Here is a 19,869-nt window from a genome sequence, read left to right as displayed (position 1 = left end):
TAAATGTTTATTTATTTAAAAACAACAAAATAATCAGAAAAAGCAGAGCAGAAGTATAACTGCATTAGGGTGTATCGTTAGTTGAACACCCTTACTGTATATGTTTAGTGGTATGATTCTGATCTACATAAACATTAAGTCAACTTCAAGACAGATTTTATAATATGATCATAATTATAAACTTTTATATTTTCAGACTCTAATTTCAATGCAGAGTTTCGTTGCAACATCGCCAATGAGTTTTGAGATCTCTTAACTCTTAACTCCAATGGCATAGTATTTCAATTCAATTTCAATATTAGAAACTTTTCGATATCAACAAGCTGTAACAAATCAACTAAATATATTTTATTTGTTTCTTAAAGTTGTCACATATTAGATAAGCAATTTGAAATACCCTTTGGTTAAGCGTATAACCAAAATTGACAACAACAACTCTCTGTTTTAGGCCCGGAAAAACTGGCCTCGCACACACCGTCTGATCGCCTGCCAAATCGCGCAAAATATGCTAAAAGGTTTTGCGAGATCAATTTAGAGATTTTTTGTTAAGATAAGCGCTCGTTTATTGGCCAACGATCGACGGGACTCGGATCGGAACAAACATGTTGCGTTCAGTTACTTAATCTCAAATGGCGCTGGCTTTATGGCCACTGCACCACCATCACCACCACCACCATCACCACCACCACAACCACCACCAGCAACATCGGCAAACCACTAAAGACAACAACAACTGCATTGGCAGCCATATCGACAGGCCTACACATGTTTTGGCTCATATCTGATCTATGCCAAAGCCAATAGCAATGACAAAGCAATTACAAGAGTTGGATTCGAGTTGCATCCATTTCATGCCACAGATCACTCTGCTGTCCAGCGACGTTAGATGATCATATTAACGTATTGCAAAGCACAAACTTCAAATCGGGAAATGCCACAGACAATTAATTGTTTAACTCATTTTGAGTATAAATTTTATAAATAATAAAAGATTTAAAAAATAATTTATATACTTGTACTTTGATTATATTTAAAATTTTGGGAAAACCCGGAATTGCGAAAGATATAAAAGAATTAAAGATATTAAAGTATTACCTTAGTTTAAAAAAATTACTCGTAGATCATGAAAATGTGAGTAGAACCCTTTCCGGTACAGCAAAACTCAACAGGAATTTATTTTATTTGTCTAGTAAAACTGCTGAAATGAGCAATATCCTAAACTCCAGTTCGTAGCAATTTCAAACCGAAAAATTTATAAAATTTATTTCTATCAATATTCAATTTTCACATCAGTATAATGTTCTCTTGTTACAGTGTATACATTTGCATATGGGAGCAAATTTTAAGCAAATCAAAGTCTAAAAAGTCTTTATTGAAAACTGTTGAAAATTTCGTACATGTTTAAGCGACAATTTAAATTAAAATTGGCGTAAAACAAGCAAAGATTTTTAGCAATTTATTTTTACAAGATCTCTCAGGTTTGTTGTATTTTTTATTTTATTTATTTTTTTTTTTTTTTTGGTACAGCAAGCACATCAAGCAGCTGTCAGCTGTTAAAAAGAGTTGGCTAAAATGCCAAGAGATTTTGTGTAGATGTTTACATTTAGCCGTCGCCTGGCATGTCACAGAAATCGCAACTTAATTAAATAAAAATTAAACAGATCTCTCGCTGACTGAAGCTGAGGATGTAGATGAGGTTGTAGATGTGAATTGTGGATTGTGGATTGTGGATGTAGATGTGGACCTGGTTCGGGTTTGGTCCGTCGCCACGTTGCGTGTCAAGTGAACATCATGCGTAGCGCAGTTTTCACTTGGACTGCAATATGCTCTGCCTCCCCTCCCCTTAGCCGTACTCCCCCTCCTTGCACTCCTGCATTGGTACATGTTACACCAATTTGAGTTTGTAGAAGAAAAAAATCCTTGTCTAGTCTTAATATGATTTAGTAGCCGCTTGCATGGCTTGACAAGTGTCCATTTGAATACTCATTGGCTCAACAAGGCGACGGCTTTGGTTCCAGCTTCAGCCACAGCTCAGTCTGTGGCTTCGGGTTCAGACCCCCTCATTTCCAGTATTCCCTCTCTTGTCTCATTTCCTCTTCCTCTTCTCCTTGTAGCCGCTTTCAACATTGATTTGTGTGTAATTTAATGAAATTTACATAATATTTTGTTTTTAATGAGGCCTAAGGTGATGTTTAAATGCTTTGACTTGGCTTAGTCAGTAGTTGGCCAGCTCTCTGGCCAGTTAGCCAGCTTACCACTTGCCTGTTTGGTAGCCGGTTCTTAGCGGCTTCTTATTGCAGTTCAGGCTTATGCGACACCGTCTAGGCGCCAGTTATTTCACTCTTAATTCGCTTTTTTGTATATTCCAATTTTTCTGTTTTTTATATTTTTGGATTTCTTGACGCGACCTGCCGCAAAAATTCCTTTAATTGTCTGACAAATTGGCCGCAACTTAATTAAGGGCGATAAGTTTGCCTCGGACTTTGGCTAATTAAGTCGCATTGGCAGTGCTATCAGTAGCTGGCACATATTTCATGCTGATGACGATGATGATGTTGATGGAAGCGCCGCCAACTGTGGCGTCTCCGGGCTACCACTTGAGAGAGTAGCCAGCGTGTCCCTCTGGCCAATTTAGTAGGGGCCAATCAAAACAGGCAAACACCTTTGCAAAATGCACGCGCACTGATAACACGGCGACGCCTCTGGCATAATCCCGTCCAGCTAACTGAGGATCATCTTCTACTGCTGTTGCTGTTGCTGTTGCTGCAGTTGAAAAGTTGATCACAAAGTGCCGTCTCTCCTTTGGCCGTTAATAAGCGTAGATTATTTATGTTTATTAACCCTTAACATGTTTACATTTTGTAAAACGAGACTCTTAATGTGAACTTTATCATGAGACTTTTGCAATTGCAATTGCAAGGCGAGGTTCTTAAATAAATTTCGGTCTGTACGATCAACGAATGCTCTTTAAAATGAATTTAGGTGCATTTGATTTTAACTGATTGAAATGATTTATGATTGAAATGTTTGGCCTATTGACTAGCTTAAAAAATAGTCAATTTGGTTATATTTACATTAATTCACGCTTTTAAAATTTAAATTAATTTAAAGGTGACTTTAAAGATAGAAAGTGTAAATTGCAGATTACTAGGATTACAATTGTTGTATAGATTTTAAGTTGGTTTGCCAATTAAGACCTTAGAGGATTTTAGCAATGTGATGAGAAAAATCATAAAATGCTTTGTTAATTACTCTCTATTTTAAGGAAGAATTTGAGAGCTTTAACTAAAATATAAAATATACAAATTTTAAACTGATATAAATTTTATTTGCAATCATTGCAATTATATTAGATTTTTATTAAATTCAAAAATTTTATAATTTTTTCATCACTTTCTTTGAGGCAGGAAATTCCAATTGCCAATAGAACGCATTCACATTTTGTTAACTGACACAGCAATCGCACTGAATTTCTCTGTAGGACTTTGGCACGTCACCCCATCGCAGGGCAATGAAATTCGCATTCCCTGGCTGCCAGGTCCACCCCAACGGATGAGGATGTGGATGTGGATGAGATGGCATCGATTTGGTCGGCGCTCCTCTGTGCGATTTTAATGACGCTGCGATGGGAATGGAGGAACGGAGGAAAGGAGGAGCGGAGGGGCGACAAGTGTGGAGAGAATGGTGAGGGCTCTTCTCCTTAATGCATTTCTTACATGATCATATGCGTTTATCTTTTGTGTTTGGACGGCGGCCAGTTATCGGCCAGTTTGCTGTGGCACTCATTTAATAAGTTTGTTCTGGCTAAGAGATTACATGAACCTGCAGTGTTCAATCGCAATCATATTTTAGGAGCCTTGGTCGCTGCAACCTGTAGCCCAGAAAATACACACACACACACATTATGCACAAGCACACACACACACACACACTTGGATATCTGTGGTCTGGTTGAGAAGTTTCAGTTCCAGTTCTTACTGCTGATATCTGTCGTTGTCGTTGAGTTGGGTTGGGCTCGGCTCAATATTTTTTTTAAGTTTTATTTTATTATTTTTTTTTATATACTATATATATATATTTTTTTTTTGGAGGGATACGTGTTTGTGTCGTGTCGAGCGCGGAATATCGTGTGACATATCGAGTGTGAAGTGTCAATTTGAATTTATTGATAACGTAGTGAGGTCGTTTCGCCTGTTCATATAAACCCCAAATGAAACGGTGGCCCCATCCACAAGACTGAGAGAGATCAACCAATTACCGGCGCATAAATTCGCCAGTCAAGTGCCTTGGCCATTGCTATGGAATTTATGGAACGCGCAATCAGCGCCAGAGAAACAACTATAAAAGTGTCCTCAACGCTCATCAAAAAGCAACGTTGCAACGTTCGAATATGCAAATTGTTATTTATCACAAGGTGCTCTATAAATATTTTACTCTAAATGCACTTAAAAAATATAACATATAATAAGTAATTTTCAGAATTTCCAAATATTTTTGAAGAAAAATTAAGAAATTGGGATTAGAGCATGGTTTGAAAAGCATATTAAAACTACTGTCTTAAATCTTAATAGCACCAAAGTATAGAAAATAATTTTATAATATTTCAATTTTTGGTTTTTTGTCATGTTTCACAGCAGCGCTTCATTTCCAATCTTTTAAGCTATTAAAATAATTTTTAAGCATTGTTAATCATTTTATGAAACTATACTATTTAATTTTTTTTGTATAAAAAAAGGATTGTCAAAAAATCTGTTCCTTACTCATAATGTTTTTTATAAAAAGACTATGTATTATAATATTTAATATTTATATAAATGTATATAATAATGTATACTTACAAAATAAGTATTTACTTTTGAAAAAATTGATATATATTCCAATGTTTCTAAGTTTTAAAAAATGTATAAAATAAATACTTAGTTAATTTTTTCAAGTGCAGAATTTTCCTGGCAAACGTAGATACATCTAATCAATTTCCGAATGTCTAAATCAATGATTAAGAATGTCGTTGCTGTTGAAATGCCTTCAGAGCCGACCCAAGAGATGACTTTTGTCCGTCTGGGTGTCCGGCTTTCCGTCTGTCCGGCTGTCCGGCTGTCCGGCTGTCTGAACTGTCCGATTGTCCCTTTTGTCTGTTCGCGCTTATTGACAACAATTCGATGCGGCTGCGACGACAGGAAACATCTTGTAAAACTAGCAAAAGCTACATCTTGTGAACATGAAAGGGTCCACAGGCATGAGACACCATGCCAGATTGCCAGGCTTATCGAGCCAACAATGAGAGCAACAACATTATAATGGACAGGCCAAAACCGGCGACGCCACACGCGCGCTCAACGGCAACTGCCACCTCCTCCCCTGCCTGTTGACTGCTCCATCCTCATCCTCATCCCCATCCTCAGCGTCCTCCTACTTCTCCTGGCCATTCATTTGGACACGCTGCGCACCGGCACCGATAAATAAAAGCGGCACAGGCGCTGGCATTCGGTGGGGAGATGGTAGATGGGAGATGCGAGAGTTGAGAGTCGAGTTGAGGCGACAATGAAACGTCTATTTTCCCCACATATCCAGAATATCCCAACCCAACCCAACAGTCGACACAACACGACGAGGGCCGATCGAGGGCCGGACTAATGTACACACGAATGTGTTGCAATTGTCACGCCAAGTGAAGTTACAAATTTATGAATGCCAAAAAGGCTGCCACACTGCCAGCCAGACTGGCTGGATCTGCCACAAGGCTGCCCTGGATCCACACACACAAATCCCGGCATTGACTCCAAGTCGACATCGCGTCGTGTGTTTAAACTCGGCACGCGGCAACGGCGAACATAAAAACCCATAAATATGTTAAGAGTCAAAGTCAAAAGTGTTGCGATTCGGCGTGGCAACACAAACACACACACGTTCACACACACACACAAGCAACTTTCTCATTAAGAGGAAGAGTTCAGCTCAGCGACAGAAAGGTCAAAGATTGGACAACATCAGTGTCTTAACCGGAACAAAAGAGGATCGCAATGCAGAGGATGCAAATTGAATTACATGCTAAAAAGGTAGTCAGAGTTAAGGAACAAGTTCTAAATACTAGAATATTTGCAGAATATAATTGATTTATCATCCGTGGTGAAATTTTTAAATAGATCTGCAGTATCTGCTATTTATTTATATAAACAAACATGTTTAATTTTGTCAAATAACATGTATTATAGCAAAATGCATTTTTAAGTCCATTTTCATCTAAAAAATCTGAACTCATATATAATTCAAATTCTGATAGTTTTTATTACAATAAAAATAGATAGACAGCATTAAAACTGGCTTCAATAATACTAAAATAAAAACGTTCTTAGGAGGTATTCAAATCAGACCCGCATTTCCAGAGCACCCACAAATCATGAGAGAAACGAGAAACGCGTTTAAATTTGGATAAAGCAGCTCAGCATTTGTGGTCTAGTGCGTCTGCCAATAGCCGGCTAATAGCCAATTTAAATGAGATGATGCCGGCCCAGAGAAGAGGAGCCAAAGACGAGTCGCAATTGTAATTAAATCGTAATATGGCCAGGGCCCCAGACAACTTTTACTTGGAAACGTTGAACGTTGTTTGGTTCGGTTTCATTTGGTTTCATTTGGTTTTGCAGTCGATACCGGATGGATCAGTATGGATATGGTTGTTGCTCTGCCGCTCTGTTACTTTGCTGCTTTGCTGCCTGCTCCTCAACTCAACTCATCTGATCTCATTGATGCTGTGATGCTGTGATGCTGGTCCGGGGCATTTCAATGATTTATTGAATTTAAATCACTTGTATTGGCAACAGTCCCGCTGTGAATTTGTGACATTTTCGTAAACGAAAAATGTCAGTTACGATTTTTTATTAGCCTTCACTCTTCTCCCAGCAACAGAGCCCCCAGTTCCAAGTTGCCCCCTCCCCCCGCGTCACACTTGCAGATGAAGCTGATGCAAGATGGAGTGAAATTAAAAATTGCAGGGCTAGGATCATCGGTTGATCCGAGACCAAGTTAGGTTGGTCGCTCGGAATGGTGATGGCGTTACGGTACATGGCCATAAAGCTGGTAAACTACTGTAAAATATAGTTCAAACTCATTTCTAGTAATAAATTCCATTTGTGACCATAAAAACTCGTTCAACAAACATACATACACGAACATAAAAGCAAACCGAGCATTTTTCCATAATTTCTTTCATGTTGTTGCTGTTGTATTTTTTTTTTTTTTTTGACTCTAATAAAGTTATTAACTGGCATAAAAGTGCAGTTTATGCAACGTCTTTGGGGCCGTGAGTCTTGTTAAAAGACCATAAAAATTCAAAATCTAACACAGAGCAAAGCAATAAATGCATATAAATGCCCCTCAAGGCAACATTCATGTACCACAAAACTGATGACATGTTCGTTCATTAATTAGAAAGCGATCGAACGATTGAACGATCGTTTTGAGAGCCTCAAGAAAGCCCCGAAAAAAAAAACACTGAAAGTAAAACTAAAATCAAACCAAACCGTGCGACAGCTCCTAATTAGAAAATAACCGAAATGACTTCATTAGAAAACTATAACACGCTTGTTAACGTCGTGTCTACAATGCGGGTACAGCTTCAAAATAAAAACAAAAACACAAATCGAAATAGAAACAGAAATAGGAATATAAATAGGAATATAAATGGAAACAGCAACAGAAACATCAGCTTAATGATCACAACAACTGAACTATCCAGTCTGGCCCATTGTCTAGGCTTTTTGTTCAAGCTTTAATTATTTTATGGGCGTGCTTTGTAGGCCCCGCTCTATGGGGCGTGCCAGAACAAACCCAGAAATCTGTTTAACTATGCACCTCAGTCATAAAGTTTTGCCCGTCTTTTATGCATTTCCAAGCTCATTATCGCGAGTTAAAGCCCATTTCTGGAGACATTCCAGAGCCAATGCTGATCTATGGCCTTTGTGCCACAGACATGCCTGGCACTCATAAATCTCAAGCACCCAAAACCGAAATCAAACATATTTATATGACAAGCAAATCACCTTTGCTTTAACTTGCGAGTTTAGGCGTTCTCTAGCAACACCTTCTTCATGGCAATTGAATTCAATTGGCGTCACGACTCTCTTATGAAAAATCAATTTTTATGATCAATCTCTACTTGGCATGCCTCTAAATTGGCAAATTAGGCCCAGAGGGAGAGAAAATTGCCCCAAACAGCGATCACAATATACCATGCATTTTTCTAATATACCATAGCAGGGCAATTTATTTATTTTGTTTTTCTTTTCGATTTTCTGTTAATGTTTATTTTAGTTTTTTTTTTTTTTTGGATTTTGAGACCAGAAAATCGACACATAGAAAACTTTAACGTGAAATTAAGAAAATATTTATATTTTGATCAGATTTTATCGCATTTCGCGTTATCACAGCGTCGGCATCTTGAACCCAAAATGTGGCGACAAAGTGAAAAATTTCCAAAAAATATTAAAGGTGATATGCAGTTGAGAATGATCGACTTGAAGATACGCATTATCATCTTGGTAATAATTCTAGTATCTAAAATCCGACCGTCTTTAAAATTTCAGTATAAAACTTCAGTCTAATAAGCTTTAATATTGAATTTTTTAACGATCCTAAGGCTAACTACTCATCTATCAGAAGAAGCCCTAACTTTTATATTTTCAGAGATCACCTTGATAGAAAAAAATTTAGAATACTTTCCCTCGCCAATACAGGGTATTCAAAAACGAAACAATGTAAATAAGCATAGAAATGCTTAATTAATTGCATTTTTCTCCGATCTTCATTTCCACTTGTAGCCCTAATGACTTGCTTTGACACTTTGCCTTTGTCTTAACATGTCCGATGAATACCAAAAAAAAAAAAGACAGTCCCTGGGGCCCCAAAACCCCCATAAATTCAACGGCAATTATGTCAGTTTATTTGGAGCAAAGCGTCTGTTAATTTATGTATGCAGCAGCAACATCAAGAAAAAGAGCTAGATAAAATAGGCGGAATCTGGGCAGTTCACAATTAGATGCTGATTTTGGTACATAAACAGCAGGTGACAACAAAACAAACATGTAGACAGAAAGACAATCACAAAATTTCTTTATGTTTGTCTAATAAGGCATATTTTATAAAGCGATAAAAGTTTAAATAAATGCACCAAACTTAACATATGTAAAGTTAAAAAAAAAAAAAACAGCATGAGTCAAAGGTCCACGAACATTTAAAAAAGATTGCACTGATTTCCAGCTCATTTAAAAAGCTGTTTAAGAAACAGCAGCAATCCAATTTGAAAGGTTTCTACTGGCGCCAAACCAGATAGACAGAAAGTCTGTTACTGAATTAAAAAAAAATTGTATAATAAATATTTGAAAATGTCAATATTATTAATATTAATATACAATTTAGGGCCAACTCTGAAGATTTCTTTAGCAGATCAACATTGTAGTTGCATTTTTTTTTTTGAGGTATAAAGAAGTGCATCAAATAAAACTAGACTTTTAAATTATGTCTAGTATTTTATAGGTTTCTTCTAAGTAAATAATTCAGTTAAATTCTTTCTTTTAAAAACGCATTTTAATGTTTCAGGATTTGTGGAATTGAGACTAACAACTTACTCCATCTCTCATAACAAATCTAATAATCTAATGATATTCTCCCTAGATATTGTTTTTGATATACTTAGATATGAATACATTAGAGTTGCATAAATACTTTCTCCCTCTGCACAATTAAATAAAGCCAGAAAGTGGATTCAACCAAGAAATTTCAAGTATTCCCCCATTTGATATCACTGATATCATTTTAATTATATTATAAATGCCAAAGCATAAACAACTGCAGGGGTGATCATAAAACTTAAGGGACACTCTGGGTGTCTGTCTCCCTTTTGTGGCATGCTACCACCCAGGCATTTGTCAACGCTGGCGCCAAGTGGATGCCACCAATCTGGAACCCTTCTGACAAATGTCACAGCTTGGTGGCGACTTATTTGCAATCTAATTAACTTGTTTAAATGATATGTGACGCGTGTTAAAAATGTCATATATTTTTGCCACTATTAAATTGGATCTCGCAAATTCAGGGGTAATCCCTGAAATGGAATTATTCAATTGGATCAAGACTTCAGAAATTAAAATCTCTAGAAATTTTGCCGACGGTAAAAAAAAGGGGTCGAAGTTGCGATGGGCAAACTCAAACTTTTATTTAATTTTGTAAGTATATAATATTGATGATCTAAGTAATATTATCCATCTGGGTTCCATCTTAAGCCGTGCCTACCGTCATTTTAGTAGATTCTATGTACTCGAATCGGATCTTTCAACATTTGCTTTGATTTGCCACTTTGTAGTCAAGTTATTTGTATTTTTTTCATGTGGCAGGTTTCGCTTGTTGTCCGGCGGCGTCCTTCACACTTGGACATCATAAATTATCCTCGTAATGAGCGGCAACAGGCGCCTCTGCCCGTCGGCTGCAATGGGCTACCCATTGCCACATTCGAATTGCATTTAAAATACATTTAAAAACGGGCGCGCCATTTATCATGTTGGTTTATTTATTGCGTCTAGCTGGTGGATTGGGATTGCTACCGATCTGCCCAAGCGATCCTCCTTATAGCTGCCTCGATGAATAATTGCCACCATCTACGCGGAATGTTATCAGCGCCATAATTAAATAACGCCAGGAGGTGCCTTGAGGTGCCCCTAAGTATAGAGGGGGGGGAAAACAAACGACAACTCTCTCGCATTCTCACTATCGTTCACTGCCTCTCTTACTCTTTCTTGGAGTCTGCTTCTCGTAGCTGTGATCAATGATCTTGTTCTTTTAATTGCCATGATCAAGCAGATTATATTATCCATATTTTCGACAGTCATGCATTCATATTCATATCCATAAGCGGAGTCAAAACAAAAATCAATTAAACAGCCGCAACAATCGATCAATTGCATCTAAAGAACTGGTGATCCCCAAATGCCTGATCACCTACTCCGATCACCTGGCAACTCTCCAATGGAACGTAGCAACTTCCAATTAAACGTCACGCTAAATGAAGCGTAAAATTGCCCGCCTGCTGCTGGTCTTGAATGCAGTCTAAAGATCCAGACATTGAGACTAAAACTGAGAGCCGAGACTGGGGACTAATAGGAGAGGGGGGAACTGGAGGAATGTGTGCGATCGCCTTTCTGGCGATCTCTGGTACCGTCCAAATGTGACAGTGTAATAAAAAATCAATTTCACAATAAATATATCGCGCTGGCGATGCGAAACCTGTATATCTTATCACAGTCAGGCATCGCAGAGCGTGAAGTGGTACTTACGCATCGCGCAGAGGATTCAAGATCAGTTCGGAGCTTAGGACAGGTGGTGGAAGGGGGATCAAATAACAAGCTGGCAGGAAGGGCAGTCAGGCAAATGAAAAGTGTGGTAGCCCAACTGTCAGCGATTGATGTAGCAGCCCTTTATCATTATCACATCTGGAGCGGAGAGCAGGTACACCACAAAAGAGACACTGTCTCGTGGCGCAGGACAAATGCCTAAGCAGCCCGTCAGCGTCACAGAGTCTGGAGAAATCCCGAGATTACACACTCAGAAAAAGATTTACGCGACAATGCTAAGTTCAACATAATTAAGATTAAAAGCAGTATGTTTACTTCAATTTTGTTTTTCTTAAAGTTTCAATTAATACATCATACAAGAAGTACATTTAAATAATATTGAATATTTTGTAAAATTAAATTCAGTTGTGAACAGTACACATTTAATATTTGGAAAATAATTTCTCTGAGTGGAGTAGAAAAACCTCTAACCCCGCATCTGTGGCTGTGGCATGTCGTTGGTTTTGCTGTTTATCTTAAAAACCTTGTTGTCGTCTTAATTATTGCGTTAATGAGTTTTCTGTTTACTTTTTCACTTAACCCGTTTACAACAGCATTTCGTGCTATTATCAATCAATCGGCGATCGAAACGATCGAAACGATCGACGATCGACGATCGGACTCGATCGACTTGTCCGCGAGAGGATCGGAATCTGCGGCCTGATCATATGCAACGATAAGCACAGCAGCTACAATATGTATTTGTATAATAAATAGTGTGAGCGCTATCTCACTCTGCACCGATATTTATGAAGAGGGGCCGATAAGAGATCTTACTTAGCATGCCGCTAAACTTCCTTTGAATTTGCGAATGATAAACACCGACAGGATATAACTGAAAGCAAAAAGAAGAAGCTAAAGTTGATGAAGTAAGAGGCATCCACTTGTGTGGGGTTCACAGGTGAACCATGTCGAGTGATTTACCATGTGAGCTGCCATTTTAATTAGCATGTTAAGGTTATTGCCACAGAATGCAGCACAATAGATCAATAAACAAATTAACTGGGTGTGTTGCGATGATTCCAAATCATTGCTCAACGAACCAGTTGATTAATTGTGGGAGCTAAGATTTCCCACTGTTTCTCTGTGTGGAAGACAAAGGTTCGATGGGTCTTAGGGTCTCGGCTAGCTTGGACGACTGAGCGAACAAGTCGAGCATGAAAGTCCGGCAAGGGATTGTAGGAGTGAAAAATTAATGATTTGTTGATTTATGAATTGATTCAAAGTTCAAGTCAAGTGTACAACGATGAGTGCAGCTCGAGCACAAACAGTTTGTGCGGTCCCTAGAGATCGCTGCTCTAAGATCTGGGTAAATAATGGAGACCAACCACTTGAAAGTCGAGAAAAAACTATTGCAACTGGAGAAATAAAGCTGATATGCATGTTAAACAATTCAGATATTGTAAACAAAAGATTGAATTAGACTAAAAGCACATCAGAAGTTTTAGGAAGAAACAAAGAAAGATAAAGAGTATATTATACATTTCAGTAGTACTTTAAAAACGAGCATATAAAAAATCAAAGATTGTTGGAAAGAAACAAAAAGAATAGATCAGACTATTTCAAATATCAAAAGTGCTTTAGAAATCCAGGAGCTATCAACTCTTTCAAGCTGCTACCAAAACTATTTGCAATAAAAACTATTAAAATAGATTCCAAAACAATAGAAATAGAAAGAGACTAGCAAGTGATTTGGATACGAGTATATTCGGTTACATTTCATTTTGACGAGTGTGGCACATTCGTTCTGGGTGCAGCATTCGAAAAGGGCTACCAGATGCGGCCTGCCGCAGGTTGCATTCTTATGCTAATCGACTGGCCAACAACAATGGGGTCTGGAACTGAAACTGGAAGTGGAACGGCAGTCGTCTTGGTAGCCGTCTGGTAGTCGTTCCACATTTTGTTACGCATCAACGGACAGCGGGGAAGGAGTACGGATAAATGGCTTGTAGCGATAGTTAGTTGCTTATTGTTTGGCCAATTTATGACCAGGCTAAGAGTAACAGAGCAGAGTTGCTAACAAAAGTGGTCTTTAAATGTCTTAAGTACAATAACATTAAAGTAGCAAAATCAAATATAATTTACAGCACAAATGTTAATTTGATGCATTGGGATCTTTCTCTCCCTCTGTTGTTTGTCAATGTGTTGAAACATCAGCTACAACAACAACTAAATAAATAAACAAACAAACAAACAAACAAACAGACTGAACATAATTGCAACAACTTAAGAAATCACAACAAATAAGCAACAAACAATTCAGACTCAGACTCCGACTCTGCTGACTGTAACTCAGAATGAGATTCAGATTCAGATTTAAAACTCACGGCATTCAAATTGATTACAAAACAGCGGACATAGAGTGAGATGAGTCCTGCTTCTGGGATTGGAATGGGAATGGGATTGGGATTGGGACTGGCACTGGCACTTCGTCTTCTCCTGATAAACATGACTCGGCAAAGTTGTTCAGTTCGGTTCAGTACTCAGTTTGTTTTTATTGTTTAGCTCGTTATCAAGTCAAAATAATCAGGCGCTGCGCTAACAATTGTCATTGTTAAAGGCGAGCCATACAGGAGCCGAGCTAAGATCGAGCATCAGCCACAGCCCCAACCTCAGGCTCAGATTCAGACTAAGAGTCAGACTCCGACTCCGACTCCGACTCCGACTCAGTCTCAGTCTCAACTTCAAAATGTGCCCCATCATTGCCACTGGCCATAAAAGTGAAGCTCCTCATCATCACCAACAGCAGCAAAAGCAGCAGCCGCCCCGAACAATGCAACATGATTCGCGAATTATAAATACACGCGCTGAGTAGATCAGCTCAAAAACAATAAAACCTACAACTTTAGATACTCTATAGTATCTAAAATTTATAACTAGTTAGTTAAGTATTAAAATATGTACGCAAATTACTTGTAATCTTAAATTAAATTTATAAACCCAATTAAATATAAGCACGAAATAAAATCCCCAGAGTTTGACTATTTAATACTACGTAAATTTAGAATCTCATGATATACAAAAGATATTTCAAATTTAAGATGTTCTTTAATTTTAAATCTAAAGCGGAATTCGTTTTCAACAAAAAGTACAGAGCTAGATAAAATGTTTACAGCAAGAAATATTATACACAGTTTAAATAAAATCCAAAGTTTATTTTTAAAAATATTTAATTTTTAATTGTCTCCAATTTCAAGCTGCAACAGAACTGTTGGCAAAGTCAAGCAACCCCAATTGCTGCTGTGCAACAAATGCACTTTCGTACATTTCTGGAGCAATATAATCGCTGGCAGCCTTTAAAATTAAGCAGCAGCAGCAAACAGTCGTATTGCCCCTCATCCAGTAATTGTGGTGCAAGTGGTGCGCTCGTGTGTTGCTGCTGCTGTTGCTGTTACTGTTGTTGTTGATGTTGCCTCTTGTGGATGCTACCGCGTAGCAAACTAACAAACACAGCTTTGCACAGAAGCCAAAACGTGTCGTCCTTTTGAGCCACTCGAGAGGCTCAAGTCAGAGCTCCAATCGAGTCGAGTCGAGTCGAGTTGCAGAGTCTTCCACAGACTCATCTCGTTGTCATGGACAGCGTTTGCAGTACGTGGCAACAACAACAGCAACGTTTTTAATTAAACAATGTAAGCAAAAGCAAAAAGTTGCCTTCATTCGCCCATTTATACACTGGAAAAAATTATTTGTATATTTAAATTAAATTTTGGATTTTAGACTGTCGTAAATATGTTTAATATCTGAAAAAGACATTTTAAAAAATGTATCAATTTATTTAAGATAAATATTTTTTACATATAAATTTCAAAATGTTTAAGCTATTTAAATAAAGATTGAAATTAACTGTCCAAACATCTCACTTTAACGATTTTAAAATATTTATTCTAATAGTGTTCAGGCTTAATTTAAGCCCCCATTTTTTGCCAGTGTACGCTGTAAAGTGCCGGCTTGCTCTGAGGCAGCTTACCTTTCGCTCTAAAGGGGCTATCCACAGTAGTCAAGTTCAACTTGGAGCCTTCTTTTGTGAGTTATGAGTTGCGCAATCACGACTTCTTGTCTTGCCACAGGAGGAGCAGTTGCAGTTGCAGTTGGAGTTGCAACACTTCGCACTTGGGCTGATTAAGTTTTAGAACAAATGAATTAAAATCGTGCGCTTCATTTGCCTGCCTTCAGCTGCTGGCATTGCTCATCATGTCTGGAGGTGTGAAATAATTTGGCCAACGACTGTGAGCCGCACTTTACCTGCCCTTACCTGGCCATAAAGCCGCAGCACAGCTGCAAAAGGATCAAAAGAGGGCCAGCACCAATATGCAAGCTGCCTTTTATGATGATTGGGATTTTGGAAAACGACAGCAGCAACAGCTGCCTGGAAAGTTATCAAATTGTCTGACCTGAGTCTTAAAAATCAAAAAACCTCTTGGAAAGCTTCATTTCTGTGTCATGGCAACGATCTCTGTTTAAAGATAAAATATTGTAATTCATTTAAATGAACAAATCACAAACGTTCGCCGGGCAATTCGTAAAAAAAAAAAATTGTCCACTTGAAAGACTCAAGACACAAACTCAAGACTCCGGTCCATATGCACAAAAGACAAAGCTAAGTCTCTGAAGGCAGATTGTTGTGATGTGATTACGTCAAAATTATTAAAACAGTCTCAAGCAAGAGAGCTCAAGTTGCCCCTGCTTCTCTCTCTCTCTCACTCTCTCAAAAATATGAAAAAAATACCTCGTACATATCGTAATATCGTACGTCATGTTTCACAATTCGTCTGCCGCATTTGATCGACACTGATCTGAGATAAGACAGTCAAATAACCAAATCAACCCAAGACCTAAAAAACTCAAATTATGGTATCGGAATCGCCCCACTCCCCACTCCCCACCGAGTCCAGTTCAGTTCAGCTTAGACGGAAAGACAAGTGCATTTGCATCGCGAGTCGTGTGAAACAGCTTTCACAAGACCCAAGGAATATAAAGAATACTTTTGGCTCTTTGCTCAATGAAATTTGTTGAAAATTATGAAGAGCGAACAAATATTTTTTACATCAGAGGCTCGGACATAAATGTGCATTATGTGTGTGTATAGACAATCGGATAGCTTGGTTCGCCTAGGTTCGGGGGGTTAACATTGTCTAGTCTCAGTTTTATGCTTTGACAGGCGATACACACACAAGTTGACAACAATACCATTAGCCTCAACAAAGACACCACTGCGACAATTGACAAGCGGAGGAAGGTGGGGCAAAATTTAACCCGCTACAAGAAAGTAGAGACTTCTCAATTAAGGCATACCCTGTAGATAGTTATGCAGAGAAGGGTTATACATAATTTTTAAATATCTAGTTATGTAATATTCGGAACCAAAAGATCAGCTAGATCTTAAAATGCAAGTAAAAATTATGGGAATCTTTTCCAAAAGTTCAATGTAGCTTCTAAAGTAAAAGTAATAAGTAAATAATAAAGAAAACAATTTTCCATGGACATATATTTAATATGTATGTATACATAATTTTATAGATATTAAGAGAGAGTCATTCGAATTTTTTATATCAACGCATTGAAAGCAGTAAAAAAGTGGTTATTTTTTATTTATTGATAGTTATTGTATTAAACTATATTTCCAGATCATTTATGTAGCCGATTTCAATAAAACACATCTCTCACTTCGCTTCTCCATTATATATCATCTGGCAACGCTTAAACTAGATATGTGCAATTTTTTAACAGAATATTAGGGATGTGATATCGATTTTATAGTTGTTTTGCCATCGAATTGTGACATGTGGTTTTTTATTGAAGTGGAAAAGAACACATTTAAAATTTAAACTTCTCTCAATTTGGTGACATAATATTCTAAATATTTGTTATGTACAGGGTATTAAATGTATATCTACTTATCTAATAATACAGAATAGTTATCAATGACTATTGTGTGACAGTTGCTGGTGTGAACCTGCAGGCAACGCCATTCTCATTCTTATTCTCATTCCCATTCTCAATCTCATTCTCATTGTCATTTCTAGCTCTAATCGTTTGCTAAGCTGCTGGGAAAGAAGAAGCAGCAGGCTACAACTTTGATTATTAGATCGTAGACGAAGCGACTATACAAAAGCACAAAGAGCTAGAAAGACTGTTGTTCCGTTTATGTTGCTGTTGCTGTTGTTGTTGTTGCTGTTGCTATCTGCAGTTTCCTAGGAAAGCGTCAAAGCAACAAGCCAAAAAATCTTGACCACGTTTGCGAACGCATCCGGCCAGAAGAGAGACTGAAACTTACACGTCTGGAGTCGTGTAATATGCAAACTAGACGGCGATAACTGTACAGATAAGAGCAGCAAGCGCACACATACGTGTACAAATTGCAGACACTGTAAATGCAATTTATGTTGCAGGCACGATCCTAGCAGGCTCTGTGTCACGGACAGGGTAAGGGACAAATTTAAAAGAAGGTATATACCTAGTTACCTGCGCCTCAAGTGTCAACACTTTCGAAGTAAAACTTTATTCCGCGCAGCTGTCACAAGGATTACAGGGTAAACGTTAGGTAAGTGCTCTTGAGGCGCCAGGAACAACTGATCTGCTACCTGGCAATATCCTAGGGTATTCTCTGCTACCTGTTTTAATATATAAACTGTTACTTCACAGCATTGTCATCACAGTCATCCGACAATCATTGTACAAGCAACATCAGAAATCAGAAAGAAATTCTTATCACATCTGCAACATGCTGCAAAATACCAAATTCTATAAGCACGCTTTGGAGGCACAGAAGGTGCAAATGCCAGAGCCATTGCCACCGAATTATATCGACAACCTGCACGAGATATTCTTCGAGCAGATCTTTGAGCGCATCGATTATCTGAGCGATCAGGTGAGAATGGCACGTGCCTATCCACAGTTCCTGCCCCAGATCCTGAAGATGTGGCAGAAGCGTTGGCACTATCGCATTGTGGGTCCAAACACCGCCTTCCTGGGACTCTTGGACATCGAGGACTATGTGTTCTTCATGGAACAAATGGCCGATCGCTTCACGGAGCTGCATGTCCATGAGGATGGCGTTGGAGCCTTTGCCGAGTTCTACGATTATATAACGCATCTGTGCGACATCAACATAACACGATTCCCCAGTGTGGAAAGCTGTGTCCTGGGTGGTAATCCGACTACCATGGTGGACGAGGACATACGTGATCTGGCCGCAATGCTGCCCAATCTGAAACGCCTCACAAGCTGCATGAATCTCTCGGGTCTCTACATGCGGGGCTTCAAGAAGCTGGAGCAGCTGGTGTTCAAGTCCATGTACCACTCGGTGCCCCTTGACAGCCGCTGGATGCAGGAGATCTGCCTGGGCATGACCCAACTGCGTGTCTTGGACATCACCGACTCCTTTGACAGTAGCGTCCGTCTGCATGACATCAAGCTGCCCAATCTGGAGGTGCTCAAGATCAATCTGAGCAGCGTGGAGTGCATGCTGTCCCAAGTGCTTCAATTACCCAAACTTCGCAAGTTGGCCATTAGGTTTGACGATTCCCGTCAACTGCACGCCGACCAGGAGACCATCTTCCAGCAGATCATTGTGGCCAAGAGCGAGTCCATCTCCAGAATTGCCCTCAACAATGAGGTGGTTCAATTGCCGGCACGCTGGCAGAACAGTCTGCTCCTGGAGCTGCCCAAGCTGCGTGCTCTGGTCTGTGAGAATTGGTACCACGATGTGTTCTTCCTAGATCGCCAGCACATACCCTGCCACCAGATGCAGGTGCTCAGCTTCAGTGGCTGGGAGGTGGTGCGTGAGTACCAGCTCCTCGAAATGGTCGCCGAGTGTCCTCAGCTCACCCAACTGGCCCTGAATGCCTATCACAGCAACACCGACAAGCTGCAGAAGCTGCTCAGCTTACGGCATTATGAGCGCAACCCGAAGATGTTGCAAGTCTTCAGCGATGTCATGTGGACTCATCTGAGTCCCGACGAGTATCTCCACTGGCAACGTGGCAACAAGTACGTCCAGGTTACCTGCGATGGCACCGACTACGAGTACCAGGAGGATGGCTTCGAGTTTGACTTTGTCTAGGCCGAAAACTAACTTTAATTGTACATATAACCCTTGGCATATTGTCTTGTAAATATTTGATAATAAAGAACTGCATTGGCTAAAATGAAACGCAACAGATTTTCCCTCATTTATCCTCATCCTCATCGGCATTCTCCCCTCGACTGCGACTCTATTATTTATACTCATTGCAGCGCTTTAGGGCTTCATCGTCCGGCAAATGGAAAAATCAACACATTTTATGGCCAGTCCAAGAGATTTAACTGTGCTTTGGGCCCAGACTCTCACACACACACACACACGGACACAGACATAGCACAGGTCTATTGGCATTGGCAAAGGGGTAAGGGGGCAACGGGGCAAGGGGACAAGCAGGCAACGGCAACTGCATGACCTCCACTCACTTGGCCAGTTCATTTTGCAAGACATAAATTATTTGATTTGATTGAG

The 19,869-nt window shown here is 39.1% G+C and overlaps 1 protein-coding gene across 1 annotated transcript; it reads left to right on the top strand.

The window, feature by feature from the left end:
• The first annotated feature begins 17,839 nt into the window (after positions 1–17,839).
• Positions 17,840–19,530, top strand: LOC117791002. Its single transcript, XM_034630632.1, has 2 exons — positions 17,840–17,919; positions 18,021–19,530. The coding sequence occupies exon 2, from the start codon at positions 18,100–18,102 to the stop codon at positions 19,438–19,440; it is 1,341 nt and encodes a 446-aa protein (XP_034486523.1). The 5' UTR covers positions 17,840–17,919; positions 18,021–18,099; the 3' UTR covers positions 19,441–19,530.
• The last annotated feature ends 339 nt before the right edge of the window (positions 19,531–19,869 follow it).

The sequence above is a fragment of the Drosophila innubila genome (genome assembly GCF_004354385.1).
Source record: "Drosophila innubila isolate TH190305 chromosome 3R unlocalized genomic scaffold, UK_Dinn_1.0 2_E_3R, whole genome shotgun sequence".
Taxonomy (NCBI): Eukaryota; Metazoa; Arthropoda; class Insecta; order Diptera; family Drosophilidae; genus Drosophila; species Drosophila innubila.
The sequence above is the reverse complement of the archived record's forward strand: the minus strand, read 5'-3'. Positions and strand labels throughout refer to the sequence as shown.